This window comes from Acipenser ruthenus, chromosome 5 (genome assembly GCF_902713425.1).
Source record: "Acipenser ruthenus chromosome 5, fAciRut3.2 maternal haplotype, whole genome shotgun sequence".
In the NCBI taxonomy this organism is placed as follows: Eukaryota; Metazoa; Chordata; class Actinopteri; order Acipenseriformes; family Acipenseridae; genus Acipenser; species Acipenser ruthenus.
Window position 1 is genome coordinate 21,322,769 of NC_081193.1, and position 26,085 is coordinate 21,348,853.

At 37.4% G+C, this 26,085-nt stretch overlaps 1 protein-coding gene across 5 annotated transcripts in view; it reads left to right on the forward strand.

Annotated features, from left to right (window-relative positions):
* Nucleotides 1-26,085, forward strand: part of LOC117403285 (regulator of G-protein signaling 7) — a 181,761-nt gene that overhangs the window by 76,256 nt on the left and 79,420 nt on the right. For all 5 annotated transcript variants that reach the window (XM_059023814.1, XM_034005321.3, XM_059023815.1 and 2 more), the window contains exon 3: nucleotides 5,974-6,070. In XM_059023814.1, the coding sequence (XP_058879797.1) occupies nucleotides 5,974-6,070 (97 nt within the window). The remainder of the gene's footprint in view (nucleotides 1-5,973; nucleotides 6,071-26,085) is intronic.

Consider the following 26,085-nt stretch of genomic DNA (forward strand, 5'->3'; position numbering starts at 1 on the left):
GGAAGATTTTAGAGAGTCTCCTACCACCAGCCTCTGATGTAATAAAACTGTTAGGTCCTACAGCGCCTCTTAGAGATTAACTGAAGTTATTTGATTCAGCTTTTGGGTTAGTAGGGGATGGTGATGAGATATTATGCCAGGTTTTTGAATACCAACCAAAATTCAGGAGAGAATGCATCTGAATTCCTATGGCAGTTGCAAGTTCTCCTTAATACTGCTATTAAAAGAGTAAAATCAACTGCTGTCAATAAACAGCTGATAAAGCAGTTTTGTCGAGGTTACTGGGACCACTCTTATTCTGGGGTTACAGCTAGAGCAAAGGAAAGAACATCCTCATGAATTTGCAGAGTTTTTGCTGTTGTTGCGCACTGAGGAGGACCAGAAAGCTACAAAACTAGATAGAATGCACCGTCACTTTGGGAGCTCCAAGCCAAAGCCTTCTCTCAGTATGCATGCATTCAGTGGTTGAAGTTGCCCTTTGTTATGAACAAAATCCAGTCTTGATTTATGCACTGAAATAATTTCACAATTCATAGAATTGAGCATAAGACCAGAGGCCTTAGCAAAAAGATCAAGAATCTTTAATATAATAGAAACCTATAACTAATTTTTTAAGAAAAGACATGTGTCATCTGTTAATTGCCTGATAACTAATTTGTTGTCACCGATACCTTCAATTTCTAAACAGTTTATAACATACAAATTCAGTAATTCAGCTGCCAAAACAAATAAAAAAGGGGAAATGCGCCAGCCTTCTCTAATGCCTCAGTGTATTTCATATCTGGGGGAAGTGCCACATGGTAAAGAAACACTGTTAATTCCATTATATAAAGTGTTAATTGAATGTATAAAATTATTACCAAAACCAAAGTGGACCAACGCTCTAGAAATAAATGAGTGCTCAACCGTGTCAAAAGCCTTGTAGAAGTCAAGAAAGAGAATAATTCCGTCTTTTTTCAATTAATTCTGGGTAATCTAAAATATCTAGCACTAAACGAATATTATTTGAAATATGTCTGCCTTGTAGAAAGCCTGACTGGGTACAAGGAGGGCTTAAGTCTATTAGCGTACAGCATAGCCACTAATTTGTAATCAGAATTGAGCAATGTTACAGGACGCCAACTATCTAAATATTGAAGATCTTTGTTTGGTTTTGGAATCAGTGTAATAAGACCCTGCTTCATTGAACCAGTTAAACCTCCTAATTCTATACATTTGTTTAGAGCATTGAATAACAAACTTCTAATATTATCCCAAAACACCTGAAAAAAATCAAAGGGTAAACCGTCTGGTTTGGCAGATTTATTTTTGGGAAGCGTTTTAATTATTTGATCTAACTGATAAGGGTCCATCACAAAATAATTGATCATGTTCATTGATCTTGGGAATAAAAGACTCTACCTTATTAAAGAAATCATAACAATCAGATGTATTAAAGGCAAAAGAATAAGGTTTTTGATAAAATTCAGAAATATATGTTGATATAAGTTTACTTTCAGAAGTATAGTTATCAATAATATAAAGAGAAGAAAATGTGCTTCTTTTTACCACGTTGTTTTTCAAGATTAAAGAAATATGCTGAGCTTTTTCTCCCAAATTCCAACCATTTAGCCCTAGATCTAACAAAAGCACCTCTAGCTTTCTCAAGTAGAACTCATTAAATTTTTTTGTAAGGAGTAAAGAGCTTCTTTATCATCATTGCTGGGACCAGGAGATTGTAAAATATTTCTGATAATTTTGTCAGCATATACTTTGTTTATTTGAATTATGCTTACCAATTTTAATAGACTTTTTTCAGCATTCTTATCTAAAAAGTTCCCATTTGGATATAGCAGAAAGCTCTTGTTTAAGGTTTATACAAGCAGCTGTCTTTTATATCATTACAAAATGACTCCTCATTTAGAAAAGAGCCATTCAATTTCCAGTATCAAGGATTCTTCATATGATGAGATTTAGCATCCCAAAGGATCAAATCAATAAATGAATGATCAGTTAGTGGGGAAAGTGATATGTTAACAGAAGTAATAAAAGGTATCGGACCCTCCGAAATAAGCCACAAGTCTATCCGAGATTTTAAAGACATATCTGCATTGATCCAAGTATATGAATTAGAATTAAGATTGACATGTTTATGTGCATCTACCAAAGTCAAAGACTCACAGAAATTCCTAATGAGTGGATTACAATTATTAGGACTCCCTCTGGGAGGGAATCTGTCAGTGTATAGGCCTGGTGCTTCGTTAAAGTCACCTCCTACAATAACCAATGCAGATGGAAATCTTATCTTTAAATTCAAAACTTTGGATTTCACATTATCTAGAAGTGTGCTATTTAAAGAAGATCTGTTATAGCCATACACATTTGCTATAATGAAGTAAGTTTCCTCTATCTTTATTACCAACAATATCTATCTGCCTTTTAATGAAAGAAGATGTTCTATAACAGAACCGTTAAAATTACGGTTAAACAAAACAGCGACCCCTGCTGAGTGATTGGAGCCATGACAGAATAATGTTCTTCCTCCCCATTGGTTACCCCAAACTTTCTCATCCCTTTCACAAGAATAGGTTTCATGAAAAAAGTAGACATCCCTTTTATACGATTTGCAAAATAAAAATAAAGCTTTTCTTTTTGTTGTATCACGAATCCCCCGAACATTAAGAGAAAAACAAGAACGATTAAATGATGACATCAAGATCCGAACAGTCACAAACTACCGACTGTAATACTGTAAAACTCATTCATTTACAATACTTGTCAGCAGACCCAGCACATTGGAGACCGGCGATTATTTGAGACTGGCCTTTATATTAGATCGCTAGTTTCACATGCCTCATGCGGTCATTGAGAACCCGCTAACACACAACCTTGTAGCAACATCGTAACTCAATTTAAACATTCCAGCAACTGTGTTAAAAGGTTGTGTGTCAGTGGGAACTAAGTAACAGTTTTGTTTTATAACAAAATTACATTGTCTTGTACACCCTCATGTATAAAGCGAAAGTATTATTGCTGTCTTTTTATATGCACTGGTTAACAAGGATACGGTATGCAAAACTTTGGAAAATGAACAAGCAGAAGTATAGAATTTGTATTTAAAAACAGAATTAGATCTACCATTGTTAATAAAAATAACAACAACAACAAAAACAGTTAAATCCATTAAAAGACCATCCTGTAGATATCAGAACACAGGCATGGAGGCTACACTTACAGAATAATAATAATAATAATAATAATAATAATAATAATAATAATAATACAAACTTCTAAAATGTTTTTAAAAATGAAAAATAAACGCAATAAGTATCATTATCAAAAATAATTTATTGTTTAATCTCAAACTTGTACATTGTTAATACAACAAAACCTGTTAAAATACACCAAGAGGTTTGTATCTGGCCTACTTTCAGCACGCTTAAAATTATCAAAACTTTTAAGAAATGCATTAAACAAATATGCATTACATGTAGGCCTACCTTAAATTGTTATTATTATTATTATTATTATTATTATTATTATTATTATTATTATTATTTATTAATCCTGAGTCACTTTCATCGCTGCCACTTATTAGCAATTCATTACGCTCAAACTCCTCCTCATCTTCCTCATCTTCAATGGTAATGACAGAGACCCGGTGTTTAATAGAGACTCGGTGTTTATTTACAATATTTGCCAGCAGACCCGGCGCTTATTGGAGACAGGCGATTATTTGAGACACAGCAATTATTTGAAGTTTTACAATAAGTGTTTTGTGTTTTAACCAAGTATGGGTGGGAAACCCAGCAAACGTTATAGTTTACTAGACAAGTTAAGTATGTAAATAACTATTAATTCAACAATTTTTCCACTTCAAAAGCAGCATACACATAATAATAATAACAAATAATAACAAATTAAAAAATATTAATTGTAATTGTCACCAAAGTCATTGTATTTATCTTGCTCTTAATTGTATTATTACTTGTACTGTACTGTAAGGGCGTCTGCTAAATAATAATAATAATAATAATAATAATAATAATAATAATCCTAAAATGCATTAATTTGAAGGATAAAGGTAGGATCAAAGTTAGCGGTCGATTTTTATGTAGTTGCCAATTTACAAAATTATAAAAAAATTATATGAATGAAATAATGCAAGCATTTACTTTTAGTTTAGCTCTAGAAACCTTAAACTTTTCTCATATCAGCTTATTTTATTAATAAAAATGTTCCCTTCCTTAACACTAGAAGGACTGGAGATATACTCATACCCTTTCTGACGGCTGTATTCAAAACACTGTAAATAGTATAACGAAAGGAGAAACAGTTGGATGTAATTCGTTTTTTTTATTGAGTACGTCACATAAACATCTGAACAACCGAAGTGTGTGTGTGTGTGTGTATATACAGTATATATATTACAAATCAAAAAAAGAAAATGTAAATAAATAAACATCTGAACAGACATTGGTTTACAACATACATATTTATAAAACTGAAACGATAGCAATACATTTTCAACTTTTCAACAGCAATCAGTTTATTATCAGATGAGCAAAAGCAACTGAATACGCAGATAAATAAACATAGAAGAAAACATTTTACAGAAGCGCACAGTAATAAAAAAAAAGTCTAATTTATTTTTCTTTTTTTCGACAAAATGGTATTCCTTCCATGCCATCTGATCCAAACATCAATTTTTCGTATTTTGTTGCGTTGTAAAACTCCACGTTCTCTGGTATTTATTTTCACTAGTCCCGATGCTAATTGACTGACCAAAGCAGTGCAGCTGGCAAGCAGGTGCCAGCCTTTCAAAAGGCTGATTGAAAAATAATAGACTGTCAGTCATTCACTCAGGCAGAGAGTAGAGACTAATCTGATTACAGCTAAACACATTGCAGACTGGTAAATAAAAATAATAAAGTAGAATACCGTTCTGTATAATGAAAATACAATTGTTTTATGTGTGGCTGTCAATGTGACTGCTCCCGGGGTTTTTAGGTATAATGTAATATATCTCCTTTATTTCTGCACTCCCGCGTTTCATGCTTTGAGAATATTTAATACATACGGACAGAAAGGTACACGAACGCACAGCCCCATATGTGTTACACCACTGGAGAACATTACATTTTAAAACCAAAAACCGCCAAAATGACCGCCGCGGGGCTTCTAGTGTTAAGATGAGTCTCAATGCATGCCTCTGTGCAAATGAAGCACGAATCCATGCAGGGAGCTGTGCATTTAAAAAAAAAAAATTATATCAATTCTGCTTTTACTTTTTTTTTTTTATAACCAGCTGAGTGTCTGCAACATACAAAAGGCCAAGTAGACAAAAGATAGGTCACAGCAGAGGGCATCCAATTATCAATCAATCAAGCTTTATTTTATATAGCGCCTTTCATAGTAGACCACCATCACAAAGCGCTTTGCAAGATGCATTAACAACAAGAAAATCTATAATAATTTAAATACAGAGAAATGCATAATACTTGATATAGCCGCAACACAGCAGCGAATAGGACATATCAGACTTGAAGAGCACAGAAATCAAGAGAGAACAGGTGGGTCTTGAGAGTTGATTTAAAGCGAGCGATGGTGGGAGAACCACACACCAAAGCTGGGAAAGAGTTCCAGAGAGTTGGAAATTATGGTGTTGGTGTTGAATTTCTATATTATATGGTTTTATGTATGGACCATGGTATTGCTAGTGCAAGTGCAATAAGGTGGCTAAGGTACAATTTTCATTTTTGTGATTCATCTCAATACATCTTGGGTAGGGTGTCTCTAATTGTAAAAAACTGTTTTGCACAGTTTAAGCAGCCAGAACCGCTCAGCGGTCTCGCCAGATTGCACAAAGCAATATCCTGTTTGTTTTTGTTATGTGAAGCATTGAGTATCTCACTGAAGAAGATTTTAAACATAATCTTAATATATGAATATGATATTTTTTTCACCCCATGCTTCTCCTCTTTTTTTTTTTAGATGGAAGATATCATAGCACGTATGCAAGAAGATAAAAACGGGATTCCCATCCGTACAGTGAAAAGTTTTTTGTCGAAGATTCCCAGTGTTTTTTCTGGTAAGATCAGAATGCCTATTTCTTTTAGTATATTTTCATTGTTTTGGTGCTTTCAATGTCTTGTTATGTAATTAGCCTATAGATATGGGCCAGAATGTACCTACTAGTAGATCAAAATTAAATCAAATTACAACTTTACAACTTTCTCAGCCCATCTGTATGTTTTTTAAAATATGCATTACATTACAAGTGTGCCTCTTTTTACTGAGAGTTGGGAGAGTCCTCTTAGTTTTGGGATTTGTGAAGTAAAACTGAGTGAGGAGTAGATTGCAGTGGCTTTGTGATATTAAGACTTTTTATGTTACCAGCACTAAAAGTATGCATATTGACTGACCCACAATTCTGATCATCATAGGGCTGTATCGTGGATTAAGGGAAAACTACCCATTGATTAAGTAAAATTATGTTATTTCCATACATAAGTCATGCAATACCAATACATTATTCGTGATTGTATAACACTGATCTCAGTGAGCACATAATATACAGATTATTGTATAGGGGTTGTATTTTAAACAGAACCCTACACTAAAAAATAATATATAGTTCAATGCAAATAGTTAAACAGTATAGTTAATCTTAATGTGATGCCAGGTGATACATGCTGTACTATCTGATACAAAGAAATGTTAGATGGTTCAGGGTGTACTGTAAATTTTAAACGTATGAAACCTAAATCACACGGTGTTGAGGTCTACAAGCTGAGCCTAGAGCATGTGATGCATTGCTTTTCATGGTTTATGGACAGGAAGACAGAGATACTACATCTAGTGTTCCTGTGGAGCTGTGAACTAAATATAAAACAGTGGGATATCAGATCTCGCCAATGCTCAGCAAAGACTGGTTAGAAAAAGGCGAAATGGTCACAATGTAGGCTAGCATCCAGAGAGATCTTGGTTTAACCACGCACCGGGTGCCCTCTGTCAAGCACCTGTGTTAAAGCTTTTGACACAACCACAACTAATGGCATAACAAAAAAAGGTTTATACAGTACACAGACACTAGAGGCTCATATGCTCTGTTGCATAACGTCCATTTCAGTGCTATGATTAGAATGATGTTTACCTTCTCAGTTCCCTTTAGGATGAGTCAATGTCCACGTTGGTAGTGCTGGAGTGCAGTCAAGGTGTGATGATCACTGTAGAACCACACACACAGCAAACATGTAAAGTGGGTTACTTTACACACATAGCAAAAACAATGGAAATACCACTTAGTATTCCAAACTGGTACGTTCTCTAAGAACTGGTAGAGCTATGGGGCATTTACAAAAATAAAAATATAAATAGTAACAATAATAAAAAACATCAATCCACACAACTAAATTATGCATTCTCCTGCCTTCCCTCCTGTTTTGAGCAATAATTTGATCCCTGGAGGGTGGCATCCCATACATTACTTCTGAATGTTGCATACACTGCTCCAGTAATAACTGGAAGACAGATCCACATTGCTTTTAAAGTGGTTATTTATTTAATTATTTAATGATTACGGGTGTCCGTGCAACCAGCTCATCCCGCAACAACATTCCCATCAAGACAGCCTCCTGGGTTTTCCTGGAGTGGAAAAGCTAGCCGAAAATACCACCAGATGGCTTCCTGATGCTTGACATTTAGCCCTTAACATGATTTCTAAGCACTACATAGAAATATTTAAATGTTTTTTAAGCAAATAAGCAATTATTTTCAATGAAGGCGGTCACGCAGGAGATAAAATATTTTCAACTTTCACTGTGCCGTTACGTAAACTACCAGCAGCCAATCAGGGGAAAGTAGGAGGCTCCTTTGCGAGGAAGAAATAACAAAAAATGTAAAAAATAAAATGAAGGAACAGCTTGTGGTTCTGATTTCAGATTTTCCAGAGTTGTATAATACAACATTAAGTAGGTGTGAAATCTGCCTTCATCAAACCCGAGCTCCTGTATCAGCAGATGATTTTGCCGTACCTTTTTCTTTTCTTGAGGATGTCATGGACCCGCAACGATCTTACATTTTTTTTCTTTCTCCGGTAGAGCAGGGCGATCGCAATTCTCTTTTTTTTGTTTGCTGTTCATTGTTCCAGGTATTGTGTTGTTAGATGCACAGTACCACTGATTGTTGCCGCTTTTACATTTTCCCCCCCAAAAGTTTGATATGATGGGATGGCATTAGCTGCATTTTTTAATCATGTGTATACGATAATGCTTAATAATATCAATATATAATGATGCCTTTAACTCACACTCTCTTTGCCTATACCCAGCAAACCAGACAAAACTCACAAAGAAAGAAAGAAAATATCTCAATTTCTAAAAGCAATATGTTTTTATTTTATTTTAAACAACACAATTGCCTAATATTTTGGATAATTGTGGGGGGATTATGGTGGTGTGTGTGTGGGGGGGTAAAATAAGGTTTTATAAAAAATAATATAATGTTTTGCTCCTCATTACTTTAATTTTTTTTATTTTTACTAAGCTTTGTTTCTTCTGTATAAAAAAAGTTTTCCCTTCCTGCTGGCATTTACTGTGTGTTGCTTGGTGTAGCGTCAGAGTGGGTCATAATATTATTCTGTGAATGAAATTAACAGAAATTGAATATATAGAAGGGGGTCCTATGCCATTTTTTGTGTACTTGGTTTCTGCTCACAAACTCCCCCACTGACAAAGAATGCTTTTAGAAAAAGTCAAAAACTAACTGCTGGACAAGTGTTTTATCTTTTCCTCTCATTGAATGAATCATTTAGGCACCAGCAGTATCTTGCAGAAGGCAAGCCAGACAGTTTTGAGTATACTTTGACACCTTGGACAGAAAACAGTACCCCTCATAAATACAACCGCTAGAGGTCGAAACCACTGACCAATTAAGAACAATGGGCTGTCTCTGAATGAGAACAACCAATGAGAAACACCCCACGTGGACTCTGGCACAGCCCAAAATAATCAAACTAACCAATCACAGGGTGGAAGTCAGGACAACAAAACAGCCGTGCGGCTAACTCCATTTGAAAAGAACTATTTGTTTATTGCGAGCCTACGCAACAATGCGTACATCAAACAAAGTACCATCTTTTTATTGGGACTTCATCCAAAGAGCTGCAGTGTTCATCAACACAGACTGACTTCTTCATATGGAAATCTATAAGTATTCAACATATCTAATATTAAATACTTTATGACTCGAGAAAGTAACTGAAGCAAATGCTGTCAAGTTGTGGATAAACTGTTCTAGGAATAGAATATTAATTCCTGTTTTAGAGTGTGTAACAAATGTATTTTGTTTGTTAAAATGTGCAACTCAAAGGAGTTGCCTCATAAATGCAGTGAATTTTATCATTGCCCCATTTCTGAGTTAATTTGAATATATAATCAATTGAGGTTGATAACATATTAGTTTGGTACGTCACATCTAAACTAAATTAACACGGTAAAACTAATTTGCTAAATTAGGTACTGGAATGTTGGATTCCGTTCTGAATGGGAAGTTGAATGAATTCTCGTGCATATTGACATAATCGATTACAACGAGAAACGGGTATTGAAAATACGAATGCAAAGTAGACACTTTGTGTGATAAGCCATATTTAATATTAGTATATTAACCATGTAAGCTAATGATGTTATGGACGATGTAATCGTTTGACTATGAGATCAATGAACTGTATACTATTCATGCATATCTCTAACCAATAGCCTTTCCTTTCTGTAATAGATTAGTTTTGCACCCCTTTTTATTCTTAAATAAACTATTATTTTATATTTCTGACATGTGTGAATGTCGGTTATTGTCTAAGGGAATTCGAGTTCCACATGATCCCAAACTTAAATATGGTATGTCTCATTTATTACATTTGGACGTTCTTAAACAGAGCGCCTAGAGACTAATTTATATTTAAATAAATTGTATACCTAATTCACTGCATTAGCAACCAAAAGTCACTGTACATGCAGCCGTGACGTAACAACAGACCGTCCACTGACTTTCCCCTGCCGCGTTCGGTGTGAACAGTGGTCTGCGGTGACTGCAGAGCGGCGCGCAAGGAGGCAGCATGCGCGCCGCGTCTGGTGTGAACGCCCCTTTATTCTGTTCAGTCTACTGTAGAGACCACCTACTGTTGACTGTTTCCCAATATATTTTTCTGCAGAGGTAAATGTAAATGTCCACCTCCCTTACTGTAAATTAAGCATACTAATGGGTATCCGCAGTTGGGAAAAATAATGTAATCGACTTCATACTGTTCAAAAATAGGAAAAAACTTTCAGTTTTGAATACTGTTGTTTTCTACTTGAAATACACTACTAAAAAGGGCTAGCACTGGGCCTAAGATCATACCGTATCAGACACAAAACATCAGAATCCAAATGCACAACATGAGTTGTTTACGGAACAGCAGCAACACGTATATTGTTTCTTAACTGTGATGAATATGGATGTGCTTAGATTGGATTTGGCAGGGTATTGACCAGAGCTAATCCTGCAGCAGACAGTTGGGACTTTCCCTGGATAAAAGGTCAGGATCATGTGCTGCACCAATGGGAAAAAAGTCATCTCTAATTCATAGCAACAGCACTAAGCCTCTCCCGTGAATGGTGTGTGTTACGTAAGTGCAGTATCTATACCTAAAACAAATAGATTGCTTGAAAGAATCTGAATTTCAAAACAACCACTGAGTTCTGGGATATATGTGTGTGTGTGTGTGTGTGTGTGTTTTATCCAGGGAAAGTCTCAACTGTCTGCTGCAGGATTAGCACTGGTCAATACCCTGCCAAATCCAATCTAAGCACATCCATATTCATCACAGTTAAGAAACAATATACGTGTTGCTGCTGTTCCGTAAACAACTCATGTTGTACTGTGCAAAAGTTTTAGGCAGGTGTGAAAAAATGCTGTAAAGTAAGAATGCTTTCAAAAATAGACATGTTAATAGTTTATATTTATCAATTAACAAAATGCAAAGTGAGTGAACAGAAAACAAATCTACATCAAATCAATATTTGGTGTGACAACCCTTTGCCTTCAAAACAGCATCAATTCTTCTAGGTACACTTGCACACAGTTTTTGAAGGAACTCGGCAGGTAGGTTGGCCCAAACATCTTGGAGAACTAACCACAGTTCTTCTGTGGATTTAGGCAGCCTCAGTTGCTTCTCTCTCTTCATATAATCCCAGACAGACTCGATGATGTTGAGATCAGGGCTCTGTGGGGGCCATACCATAACTTTTCCATGACTTCTTGTTCTTCTTCATGCTGAAGATAGTTCTTAATGACTTTCGCTCTATGTTTGGGGTCGTTGTCATGCTGCAGAATAAATTTGGGGCCAATCAGATGCCTCCCTGATGGTATTGCATGATGGATAAGTATCTGCCTGTACTTCTCAGCATTGAGGAGACCATTAATTCTGACCAAATCCCCAACTCCATTTGCAGAAATGCAGCCCCAAACTTGCAAGGAACCTCCACCATGCTTCACTGTTGCCTGCAGACACTCATTCGTGTACCGCTCTCCAGCCCTTTGGCGAACAAACTGCCTTCTGCTACAGCCAAATATTTCAAATTTTGACTCATCAGTCCAGAGCACCTGCTGCCATTTTTCTGCACCCCAGTTCCTGTGTTTTCGTGCATAGTTGAGTCGCTTGGCCTTGTTTCCACGTCGGAGGTATGGCTTTTTGGCCGCAAGTCTTCCATGAAGGCCACTTCTGACCAGACTTCTCCGGACAGTAGATGGGTGTAACAGGGTCCCACTGTTTTCTGCCAATTCTGAGCTGATGGCACTGCTGGACATCTTCCGATTGCGAAGGGAAGTAAGCATGATGTGTCTTTCATCTGCTGCAGTAAGTTTCCTTGGCCGACCACTGCGTCTACGGTCCTCAACGTAGCCCGTTTCTTTGTGCTTCTTCAAAAGAGCTTGGACAGCACATCTGGAAACCCCTGTCTGCCTTGAAATTTCTGCCTGGGAGAGACCTTGCTGATGCAGTATAACTACCTTGTGTCTTGTTGCTGTGCTCAGTCTTACCATGGTGTATGACTTTTGACAGTAAACTGTCTTCTGCAACCTCACCTTGTTAGCTGAGTTTGGCTGTTCCTCACCCAGTTTTATTCCTCCTACACAGTTGTTTCTGTTTCAGTTAATGATTGTGTTTCAACCTACATATTGAATTGATGATCATTAGCACCTGTTTGGTATAATTGTTTAATCATACACCTGACTATATGCCTACAAAATCCCTGACTTTGTGCAAGTGTACCTAGAAGAATTGATGCTGTTTTGAAGGCAAAGGGTGGTCACACTAAATATGGATTTGATTTAGATTTTTCTTCTGTTCACTCACTTTGCATTTAGTTAATTGATAAATATAATCTATTAACATGTCTATTTTTGAAAGCATTCTTACTTTACAACATTTTTTCACACCTGCCTAAAACTTTTGCACAGTACTGTGTGTGTATGTATATATATATATATATATATATATATATATATATATATATATATATATATATATATATATATTCATGTTTTCTTCTCTTTTTTAAAAATATGTTTCTCTAATGCTGGTAGTGTTTGGGAAACTATGAACACATTTTACCCCAGCCTGTTACTGCATACAATACATGTACATTATCTTGTAGTGGTTTCAGGCTTTGACACACAACAAAAATGGTGTCCAAAGGCCTTGGACAGACTAAAATATAGTGAAACTGATTTCTGATTACAGTTCTGGGAAACAACAAGAAGCTGACTGGAGATAGAAATATTTTTGTGGTCTTGTTTTTTGGGGGGGCTGTGGAAATACTTTTGTGTATTTTTCCAGCTCTGAAAAAATGTTGGTTCCCTTAGAAATATTGAAGCCCCATAATAATAACAGAGAGTAATAAAGTGGGTCTACAGTATATTTTGTACAGTTGGACTACGAGAGAAATGTCAAAACATTTATTTAAACAGCATTAGAGAAACATATTTAAAAAAAGAGAAGAATAAATAAATGTGAACTTTGATCTGCATTTATCCAGCTCAAAGCGCACATTGATTTAGTGCCACTGTCTTTGTGTAAAACCAATATAGCTGAATCAGTGACAAACAATTTTGACCTTGAATATTTTACCACTTGGTTTCATTGTGTTTTTATTTTAAAGGAATTGGGAATAAAAAGTGGCTTACCTATAAATTGCTTATATATTCTGTCCAACACAGCAGGTGTCTGGGTGTAAGTCATGAAATGTCAGTATTTAAATGCAACCCAATACAGAATCTGAGCTACATGCTTGTTTGGAAACATAATGTTTTTTTTATTTTATTTTATTTTTTTGTGCAGGCACAATATTTGGTGGCTTTTATGCATATATGTCACTCACACAGAACAATGGTTTTGTATTATTGTGTAATTTTAAACCGGTAAAAAATAGCCCTTTTTCCATCAAACACTTCATTAGACATTCAAGTGACGTCTAACAGTCTAACGCGCATGCTCTTGGCCCGTGAAAATAGCGTCCGAAAAGCCAAACCGGCAGATGTGGAGCTGAAAAAGATTGCTAAAATTAGAGTATGATGTTGCCTCTGCACTTGCCGGGAAATGACTGTGTAATGCAGCAATATTCCAATTTTTGTTTTAAAACATTTACATGACCATAGCAGATATTGTGTATCCATTATCCATATAATGATGGCAAAAGTCCCTTGATTTGTTTACATGTTTTAAATTCAACTTTTCTACCCATTCGTTGGTATTTATTTTAAGTTATTTATATATGTTTACAAAAAAAAATGGTTTATTTAAAAAAAGGAGGGTATTTTTTGTAATGCTTTTTTGTTTAAGAAAATATTAAAGAAAAAAACTTTTTTCTAACACGCTAAGAACATAAGTGGAAGAAAGTTGTTTTTTAGTAGTTTGTTTATTTATGTAAAATAATTGAAATGTTTCATTCATTTTGTATAACAAGTTTAGACCATTGTCAATAAAGGGGGGGGTACACTTAATTTTCCCGAATGATGTCTACGATTCTGCAATGAAAATAGGCGCAGTCCGCAACAAGATGTCTCGTGTAGTGTGTGTAGCTTGCAATCCCCCGATCTACAGTGAGAAATCGTAGCTCAATCGGAGGCTGTGTGGTCCAGTGGTTAAAGAAAAGGGCTTGTAATCAGGAGGTCCCCAGTTCAAATCCCATCTCAGTCACTGACTCATTGTGTGACCCTGAGCAAGTCACTTAACCTCCTTGTGCTCCGTCTTTCAGGTGAGATGTAATTGTAAGTAACTCGCAGCTGATGCATAGTTCACACATCCTCGTCCTAGTCTCTGTAAATCGCCTTCGAAAAAGGCGTCTGCTAAGTAAACAAATAATAATAGTATGAGTGGCGCAGCGTCTCCCGATTCAAAAATCATGCAGTGTAAACCTGGCTTAAAGCCTAAACTCACACTAACCGATTGAGCTACGATTTCTCACTGTAGATTGCAAGCTACACACACTACACGAGATATCTTGTCGCGGGCTGCGACTATTTTCTTTGCAAAATCGTAGACATCATTCGGGAGAATCATGGACTAAGCGAGGAGGCGATCGCTGTTGTCTGTGCAAAAAAGAACACGTGTACTTTGTGTGTATAATAGGACCGTGGATATTGCTAATTTCATACTCTGCAAATTCCAGCATGAGAACTTATACTTCAGGGCCATAAACTGCACACATGTTCAATATTGCGATAAGAAAAAAAACGTTTATAACAGTTATAACATTATAGCAATGTCAATATTTATTTCCTTGACGTCTGTGCTCTGAACCAACTCAGGTCGAGGTGGATCCAAATACATAAAATCTAATCTGTTCAAAAAGCGCAACACTCGCTCGTACTAGTGCAAAATATTTATTAGATTAAAAGATTGGCGTGGGAGATTGGCTGTCAAGCGATCTTCATCAGAATTACCAAATTCTGATGAATAATTTGAAGACTTTTAAACTAATAAATATTTTGTACTACGAGCGAGTGTTGCGCTTTTGAACAGACTAGAATACAACTTTAATAGTAGGCTACTACAAGTTTGTCATAGGTTTAAATATGCAACATCGTAATCTACATTCTCTCTATTTCTCTCACACACAGACTCGCACCCCTCCTCCTCCTCGTATTTTGATTAAATAAGCAATACAAGCATACAGTAGGGGTTTGAAAGGGATACCGAATACGAGTGACTGTAGAAATTGATTGCCATGAGAGCACACACCACCACACACAGTAGGCCTATCTGCTTCGGTGTTAATAAGTTATAACAATTAGCCTATTTACTTACCAGGTACCTGAAGTTGCAAAGCAATTTCCTTCCATCTTTGTTCCTTCAATGAGCGATCATGATAGGAAATGTCACTTGTGTCAAAGAGACACGGGTGTTCCTGCCACATCTCCACCATCCTTTCCTCAATTTCGAGGCTCCACACCTTGAGGGGCACAACCTTTCTCTTCGTCGCCACTGTTGCTAGCTTGTCCTATTGGCTACTGGTAGGATTCGTCAAAAAATCGGCCCGTAGCCCCTCACACATTTCACCAATTGCTTTGTCGGGGACTAAAGTTTTCTGACATGTTTGAAATTTGTCGGGATGTCGTAAGAGTGTCGGGAGATCGCATCGTAGACCCTCTCACACAAACTTTGCGACACATGCAAATTAGGCTATGAAATCACAGAGAAACCCTTTGTACTCTGTAGAATCTGCATTAGTAGGGAAAACCAGTTTATTCCTCCTTATGTAGATGCTATTTTTGTAGCAATTTTACCAAGTAAATTAATAACTTGCTCAATACATGGATGGAAAAAGAGGGCTTATTACGTGTGATCTTGTTTATTAAAATCATTATCAGGTTGCAGTGTGAATCTCCTGTTACAATATTTAACATATCAGGCAGTAACATCTAGGTCCCAAAAGAAAGCCAACAACTGTTGCTTCGCACATGCCTTTGCTTGCAAATTGAAAATAAGTACCTTGAGACTATCTTGGCATTCATCGATAGATTTTAAAATTCTGTGCTAGAGAAGTAGAAAGATGGTCTTACATTTTCATGGCTACATGTTACAGTTGGTTTTTATAAAATATTTATTATAAAATTCTGAAAACCAAAGGACTCTCATCATAATTAAGGCTGATTGTTAATATCAATTAAACTGGGATGGTTATATATTAACCATCCCGGTTTAATATATATATTAAATAACCAGTGATAAATAAATGGACGTAATTTCTTTCATAAGCTAGTTAACAAACAGTTTATACACTATGAAGTGTCCCTTAAAATAAAGTGAGACTCTTATCTTTCCACACAGCACTGATACCTTAAGTTGCAAAGTGCAACCTTCCCCTTAAATGTTAGGAGACGGAAATGATGATCAATATAAAGTCTGCCAGCTACAGCACTATGTAACAGTTGGGATTTTGTACTATGCATTTTAAATGCATCAATAGATTCCAAAAGTTTTTGAAGGCATACATGAATCAAATATATTAATTATTCATCTGAACTTGGCGCAGCTGTATTATACTAAGTCCTTAGGGAGGATGTTGGGTAATGCATTAAAAAAAAAAAAAACTTAGGCAAGGGAAAAGATTAGAATGTCAGAAACAATATGTACCAACTCGCAGATTCTCACTAATAAATTATTCTAAGATAATTGTGTGGGCTAATTATCACAACTGCTTTCAAAGAAGAAAGCTGGTGTTTATATTCTAATGCAACAATGTGTTGTTAACATACCCAGTATAATTTAAAGTGTTTTATTCACAAAGCTTTAACCCATGACTTTTATATAGTAACCGTTTAGAACATGGATATCCACTGCGAGGCCCATGGATGAGAGTAACATCTGGCTTTGATTTTGTCATTCTTCATTGATTTTGGGTTACCACAATTAGCTTTAGATAATGGAATAGCTGTTGCATGTTACAAGGTAATAACATGCCATCTGACAGTGCAGGAAGAAGTCATTAAAATATAGGCAGCAGAGAATACCTGTAAGAGGGCAACCTCTAGCTGGAGCCATGTACTCAGTGGGGTGCCATAGGGGTTTGTGCTTGTCTAAACGAGTTACATCAGGGAAGAATTAGCAAACTTGTCAAATTTTCAGATGACACAGCCACCCAGGAAATCCAAGATTTTGACTGGACACAGAACTGGGCAGAAACATGGCAAATTAAATGTAATGTCAACAAATGCCAAGAATGATATGGTAGTCACAAAAATGTAGGATCCAGATAACAAATGGGTTGTACAGAACTGGAACAGGGTCACAAAGAGAAAGACATTGGTGTTGTAATATACGCATTACTGTCAGCAACCAGACTGTGCAAGGACACAATCGGCAAAGCAAACAGAATGCTTGGGTATATAGCCAAATGTGTAGAGTACAAACCCAAGGAGGTCATGATGAGGTGTAGAGGTGAGACTGTACATAGTACTGTGTCCAATTTGACTCTGCACAGTACCAAAGGGACATTGTGGTCCTGGAGATAGTCCAACAAAGAGCAACCAGCCTAATCCCAGGGCTTAAAGGAATGAGAGATGAACGTAGGTTGAAAGAAATAAATCTAGTTAGCATAGAACAAAGAAGAATTAGGGCAGACATGATTGGAGTCTTCAAAATCTTAAAATGAGTTGACACAGTTAACCCAAATCAATAAGTGCAGTGCAAAAACCTGGAAAGAGGAAACCGTTGGAAATTAACTGGAGAGAGACTTAGGACAAAGGGAAGGAAGCACTTCTTCACACAGAGAGTGGTTGGGGTATGGAATCGGTTACCTAGCCATGTTGTTGAGGCAGAATCACTTGGATCTTTTTAAGATGCAACTTGACAAAGTTCTGAAATCAATCACCTACTAGGAACCAGACAAGCTTGTCGTTTGTCCATTTTTGAATGTTCTATGTACTTATGTTATTATGTAATGTAAAATAACCTGTTCCCTTTGAAGTATGAAATGTTAACCATGACTGAATGGGTGTTTACCTTCTAAGGGCCCCTGAACCTGAATACTTTATACCAAAGCTCCGCTTTGAGGATAGGGGTATTGCTGCAGAACGAAGGCTCACACAGGGAAACTCACACAGGGAAACTCACACAGGGTAGTGCTGCGTGCGCAACTCGTAATAGATGTCATCATTGTATGCTACAGCCTGATCACATGATAAGGGTGATAAATTTAGGCACTAAAACAAAGTTTATTTCATAACAATAACCTAACCCTAAACCCTATGCTGTGTGAGCTACCCTGTGTGAGCTACCCTGTGTGAGCTACCCTGTGTGAGCTATGCTGTGTGAGCTACCCTGTGTGAGCTACCCTGTATGAGCTACCCTGTGTGAGCTATGCTGTGTGAGCTACCCTGTGTGAGCTATGCTGTGTGAGCTATGCTGTGTGAGCTACCCTGTATGAGCTACCCTGTGTGAGCTACCCTGTATGAGCTACCCTGTGTGAGCTACCCTCTGTGAGCCTTTGTTCTGCAGCTATATACTCTTGTCTTTGAACCTGTGACGCAGTCGTGTCCCCCGTCCCCCCCCCCCCCCGAGGGAACCCGAACCGTTCCCGCTCTAGTCTTGACCCGCCCAGTCAGTAAATAAGCAGATTGAGGCAACACCTGTACAACCTTATAACGTACACTGCATTGCATGCTCCGTGCTTCATGCCCAGGTTCCACTCTGCCTATGAAGGACAAGCACGACATGTACTCTTCCTGCCTGGGCCCAGAGCATGTCAAGGAGGCGCTGGTTAATCGCAGCTTCTGTGAAATTTGTACACCTTTGTGCTCACATTTGTGCTCCAAGCGCACGCTTGCGAAGAGGCTATCTTGCCATTCCAAGGAACGTTCTGCGTCCCTTACGCCTGCTCAGCACTCTTCTTCTTCCCCATCACCCTCCTGGTTGATATGACCCCCCCCCCCCCCATCAAAAGAAATAAATAAGACTTTTCGATGTGATTAGCAAAGGGTGCCAGTTGCACTAACAAGATCAAAAAAATAAGCCAAACATTTTAAAACTAATAAAATGTTACTAAACATTTTAAAACTAATAAATAAATAATTACTATAATCAACATTATCGGAACATAATAACACAATATATTCATAATAAAGTTGAGTTCTTACCTATAAACAACAGTAACATGTTTAAAGTTTGGCTCTCGCTGTCTGTACCTTGGTGTTTTACATTATCGTCAGCATATTTTAAGTGATTGAAAGCTGAAATTACTTTTTTAAAACAACCTTGTCTTATACCAGTACAGTACTATAGTACCATTTAATAGCAAAACTGTATTTATCTTACAGACCGGTATTTAAAATTGTGGGGAAACCCCAGTATTTCTAGAAATATATATATATGTATTTTTTTTATAAATTTAGTGCCAATTGTTTTTATTATTTTCTCCCAATTTGGAATCGGCAATTATTTTATTATGCTCAGCTCACTGCTACCACCCCTGCACTGACTCGGGAGGGCGAAGACGAACACATGCTGTCCTCTGAAGCGTGTGCCGTCAGCCAACTGCTTTTTTTCACACTGCGGACTCACCATGCAGCCACCCAAGAGCTACAGCAGCAGAGGACAACGCAGCTCTCGGGCAGCTTACAGGCAAGCCCGCAGGTTATTTATGAATAATGAGATTAGCTTTACTAAAGGGTGATAATCGTAGTGTGCAACCAGGCTTTAATCACTGATAATAGGTGCACAGGTGGTGACTCCGTGAGTGCTCTGGGGCTCAAGCACCAATTGGAGAAAAATAAGGTCCTGCATAGTGCAAATTAGTCACCTGTTGTGTCAAATTGTAGGGTGGATGCTGCACAATCAGAACTATTAGTGCAGCATTTAAAAAGTAAAACATTCACTGGCAGCTCTGACAAACTGGAAGGCGATCCTTCTCATATTCAAATCCATACAAAGTCCACCAGCTTTTTTGAAAAGGTCTGCGTTTCCCTCGTTTTTTTTCCGTATTTTTTATGTGCTCATTAGTATCTAACCAGACGATTCAGTGGCCTTCTGTTCTGGAAGATTCTACTGTAATAATAATTTCATCCCGAGGGCTATAGTGAAACGTACTGTCTTTAAATTGGGACTCATGAAGTGTGTGTACATGAGTACATTTATTGTAGGTAGTAATTCATAGTTATTTAATCACTCATAGGCTGTAACCTCCAACTCCATAAACCATCCAGCATTTTTGTAAATAGCAACACATGTAATGAACAATAAAATAAACATTCTATTTGTGTCATTGGTGTCAATTTCAGGTGGAGCTTCGCGTTCGGCAAGGTGACACGGCTGAGAGAATTTGTTTCTTCTGTCGTCCCGTCTATTGCTGTCAGTGTCAGTTTCTCAGCACACGGTACAGTAGTCGCTCAGTAGCAAGGTGCAAACAGATGACTGATCGATCTGTAGGAGCATTTACTAAGGTGCCTTTGTTAAAATAATAATAATAATAATAATAATAATAATAATAATAATAATAATAATTTTATAACAGTGTTTATTTTTTTTAGAAAATAAAATTTAAGCCTAATATTTTTAGGGACCCCAACTGCTGCTGTTGATTCCAACTCAGGAACTTTTACATAAGGACTAGTAAGTTTACATCAGGACTAGCAAGTTTCAAAAGGTACTAGTCCTTTAGACAAGTCCCACAATTTTTGTTAGTTTCTAACCCTGAAATGTATCATCTTTGCTAATCAGCTGCATCTCTTAAGACTATGAATGATTACATACGTGAAACTCATTTTTTATTTCTTTAAATAACTTTCCCTAAATTATAATAATAGATTAAAAAAAAATGTTTGATTTGAGTGGAATTTATTGTCATGCTCATGAAATGAGCTGGATTGGCAGCACTGGCGACAGGAGACTCAAGTCTTTATACAATGAGCAGAAGACAAGCTCATTCAAGCATTGTTGAAGCAGAACCTGGAGAAACTAGTTCCATTTCCATTACTATTCATATCTATAGTGCTCTCTTTGTAATACTGCCTGCAAAGGTACCCAGACCTAGATTAAATCAACATTATAGCAGTGCCATAACCATTATTGTAAACTGGTGTGTTATTTGGGGGGGCATGAACGAGGGCTCCTCCCCCTACTTCCATCCTACCAATAGATAAAGAGGCATTCAGAACAGAAAATAGGAAGCACTTTTTTTACACAGAGGATTGTGGGAGTCTCCCCAGTAATGTTGTTGAAGCTGACACACTGAGATCCTTCAAGAAGCTGCTTGATGAGATTCTGGGATCAATAAGCTACTAACAGCTACTAAGGAGGCTGTGTGGTCCAGTGGTTAAAGAAAAGGGCTTGTAACCAGAAGGTCCCCGGTTCAAATCCCCCCTCAGCCACTGACTCATTGTGTGACCCTGAACAAGTCACTTAACCTCCTTGTGCTCCGTCTTTCGGGTGAGACATAATGGTAAGTGACTCTGCAGCTGATGCATAGTTCACACACCCTAGTCTCTGTAAGTCGCCTTGGATAAAGGCGTCTGCTAAATAAACAAATAATAACAACCAAACGAGCAAGATGGACCGAATGGCCTCCTCTCGTTTGTAAACTTATGTTCTTAATAACATCTGCTAATCCCCCTATTAAAGCCCAAGCCTTGAGTTTGCTCTCAGTCTTGTGTTTTTTGTTTTCTACCATCCTCCCCCACTATGCTTTCCTCTTCTATTTGGCTATTCCACCTCTGCAACGGGCTCCCTCTTGGGGTAAAGTGAAGCTCACTTCCCAACCTTAGAAGCCCAGCCGCTGCTGGCATCCTCTGCGAGGAAGGTTCTCCGAGTCAAGGGGGAATCCTGGCCATATTTAACTATCACTGTCATCTTCCCATTCTCTCCTCTAGATCCCCCTTGGGGGAAGTATCGGTTGCTTCCCAGCCTTGGAGACCGAACAGTTCGGTCTCACCTCTGTGAGGGCGGGGCTCTCCGCGAGCCAAGGGGAATCTCCTTACTCTTCTCTAAGATAAGCACATGTCTTCTATTATCAATTCCTGAGGTTTCTTCCTCTACGCAGCCCTCGAGCATTTGTCCAGTGAATATAGTATACTGTAGCTATGGCAGCGCCATAAAATGTGACAGAATTCAGGCCTCAGGGGGCTGACTTTGCCACGTAGTGTGGTGTTTTGTGAGGACTAGTTGAGACAAGCAACTCAGTTTAAGAATGTTATATTCTTTGTTTTATAAATGTTTAATGCAGGAAAGGAAAGTGAATAGCCAAGCACTGATTAGAAATGTTGTAAAGGCCACAGAACACCCTTGAATACAATGTCAGACACCCAGTAATCCCTACTGCCACCCTCTGCTCACTCTACCTGATCATATATGGATGGTTCTTTCCCCTAGGGGAATTCTGCCAAGAATAGACTAATATGGGGTTTTTAAAAATGTTACTCATGTCCTATATAGTCTGTGATCCAGACCTGACAAAATCCTCACATATCTGACAGCCCTTTCATGTCTAAGATAAAAAAGAAACTTTTTCTTTAACCTTAAACTGTCACTGTCTCTTAGAATAAAAGAGGATTTTTTTTTTGTATATACCACAACCTGGTAAATGTTTTATAGTAACAGTAACATGCAAATCTATGCTATATGATGTGTAAACTGTAAAGAAGATATTTTACTGATACATGTACTGTATTTCCAGTGTTTCTTAAGTGCACAGTAATTAATGACTTCCTTGTGGTTTATCAATGTGAAAGCTTCATTCTATCAATGTCACTCTGTTAAACCAGCCATTTCCCCAACTGACATAATATAATTGTGATCAAACCCTTAATATTTGTAAGTGGTTTGGTTAAATGCCTGGACTGACGGATACTGATGTGAAACAGCCATCTGATTTATTTTTTTTCCCTATCATATAGTTTGTATCTATCAGGTGGCATGAATGAGAGCATTTGTATCAGATGGAAACAATGTCACATTAGGATTACAGTTTAGTTATTATTATTTTAACAATATATTATTTTTAAAAAAACATAGTGTAGGTATGCTGCAAGATATAAGCTATGATTTTACCTCATCTTTGGGTTCTGATCATGCATTATACATTGGACGTTTCTGTGAAGCAGATTTAGCTACACATGAGGATGTGTTACAGTTGGGCTCAGATGGCATGGGTCTTTATCCTGGGATGTTTTTTAACATTGTTAAACGTAAGAGGATCTGTCATTCTCAGGTTACTAGACTTTGTGCCCAAGAAATGAATGATACACAAATGTATATTACTTGCATGACCTGTGTATCATAAATAATTTTTCATTCATTCAACAATACCTAATTTTGAACATGCTTTAGTTTTTACCCCATTACCCCTTTACCCCAACCCTTCTTTTTAAAGAAAGAATTATGATTATTGTGGTTATGCTTATGTTGAGAAATGTTGTTTAGACAAAAGTACACGACTTTAGCCAAACTATCCTCTCGGTTTTGGCAACTTTCCTAAACACATCATAAAACAGGTGGCATATCTCCCACAAACTTAATATTGAGTCTCCATTCTGTGCCACATGGAGACAACACTGCATGCACTTATATATTACTTGTTACAAGCTTGCCTCCAAACTCAGATGAGTGAAAGTGATAATTAAAAGGCTCAAATATAGAACTTAACAGCTGGTGTTGATTGAATGTGTGAAGAAGCCTGAGCAGCAGGTAAGCAGTCACCTGGGAGTGTGTGTGTGTGTGTGTGTCCATGTGTGTGTGTGTCTGCTAGTGCTAGCAAGTTCCAGCGACACTGCTACATCAAAAGTTAGAGTATGTACCTTCAAATGAAATTTGAATTAGTTCTTTACATCTCCTTTACTATTTCATGCTGTTTGCAGTCATTCTAAGTGGTTCTGGGTCCAGTTGTTCCATTATTGAGTTGTTATTATTCTATTTCACTAAATCTGCCTTTACTTGGCAAAAAAGCATGTGTGACCAATGTGACCTTTCAACTCTGCTAGCCCCACCTACTTTCTGACGATATCACTGTGGAGTAGATGTGCTGGCAGTTGAAAGGTCACATTGTGATACGATTTGAATGGAATGAGGAGGGCTGTACAGTGCTGGATCTATAGCTCAGACTCAAACCAGCTCAAAGACTGGTACAGGAAGAAAAATTATAATACCTCATTATTATTTATGGAGATTATTTTGTTACAGCCTTACTAGTGATATTTTTTTTTCCCAGCATACTGAAAAGGCTAGGCTACATTCTGCATAAGTTTGATGACCCTTCAAATGTTATTTGAAACAAACACGTGCTTGTGACTGGTATTTATGGGCAAATCACATAAATACTAAAATGCACATAGTATAGGTGTTTGCCATATGGAACAGCCTTGAGTTGAGATGGGCCACACTATTTGCATGTCATTAAGGAAGTGGGCGGATAGTGCTATTTGCCAGTTTGTAAAGCGTGGGTTATATGCTACACACAGCCAGCCCCTTCTGCATCGGATCCAAATTGTAGGCAGGTCCAGGTACCCAAAATCAAGAGGATAATTGTTTTGTATAGGAGGGCATTTCATTCCCCACACATCTTTACTTCAGAGTGCATATCACATGGTCACATGTGATATGCAATCTTTTAAAAAGGCAAACTATGAAGGAATGAAACAGAGACTAACAGAAGTAGATTGGATTAAAACAGAAAAAACATCCACAGAGAAAGGATGGCTATTTTTAAAAAATGTAGTACCAGAGGCGCAAAACAAATACATCCCAAAAGTAGACAAATCAAAATCTAAAACAAAATGGCCAAAATGGTTTAATAGATCGATTTAAAAAAAAATATTCAGAGAAAAAAAGGCACTTTAAGGAGCGTTTTAAAAGGGATCAAGAACAAAGTACACAGAAAGAGTACTTGAAACTGCAAGCGCAAGTCAAAAAGGAAGTTAGAAAGGCCAAGAGAGAGAGAACATTCAAGGAGGAAGTAAAATGTCTAAGAGATACCAACATGTGGCAAAGTGGTTGATTGGGTACAGGTGCAGGAGTGATGCAGTGTGTGAATGAAACAGACAGAGAAGATTATAATCCGGTTTGGAAAGGGTTTTATTTTCTTTTCCATGTCTGGCGACCAAACAATAATCCCCCGGCAATACAGAAGTGCAGAGTAGTGGTTAGGGCTCTGGACTCTTGACTGGAGGGTCATGGGTCCAATCCCAGGTGGGTGACACTGCTGCTGTACCCTTGAGCAAGGTACTTTACATAGATTGCTCCAGTAAAAACCCAACTGTATAAATGGGTAATTGTATGTAAAAATAATGTGATATCTTGTAACAATTGTAAGTCGCTGTGGATAAGGGCATCTGCTAAGAAATAAGTAATAATAATAACACCAATGTGTACTGCACGGGGTAAATAACAATAGGATTGCAGTCCCAAGTAATAAACAATAATATCCGCCCCACAATAATACAAACACGGTCACCAGTCCTGGTTGCGTGCAGTAGTGCTCGTGGTGGGTGATACAAGTTTATTTCGTGACAGTGGTGAAGTGTTGTGCTGGCCCAATATATATATTATATCAGACTTGTAGTCGAGTCCGAGTCATTGTCATTCAAGTCCGAGTCACGAATCCTTGAATCAAACTCAAATCAATTTTCTCTTGGTAGTAGTGGGGAAGTGTTTATCTAACGAACATTGTCTCATATCCCTCAGGATAAAGGCACAAATAATGCCTTTATCAGGCAGCAGTGTGGAGTAGTGGTTAGGATTCTGGACTCTTGACCGGAGGGTCGTGGGTTCAATCCTAGGTGGGGGACACTTCTGCTGTACCCTTGAGCAAGGTACTTTACCTAGATTGCGCCAATAAAAACCCAACTGTATAAATGGGTAATTGTATGTAAAAATAATGTGTAAAAAAAGAATGTAATTGTATGTAAAAATAATGTGATATGGTAACAATTGTAAGTCACCTTGGATAAGGGTGTCTGCTAAGAAATAAATAATAAAAATACAAAAAAAAAAATTCGGTTTATTTTTTCTAGCTAGATTCTTCTTCTTTTCTTCTTTACTTTGACTTCAATTCAGATAAAATCTGTCAATCTGATTTA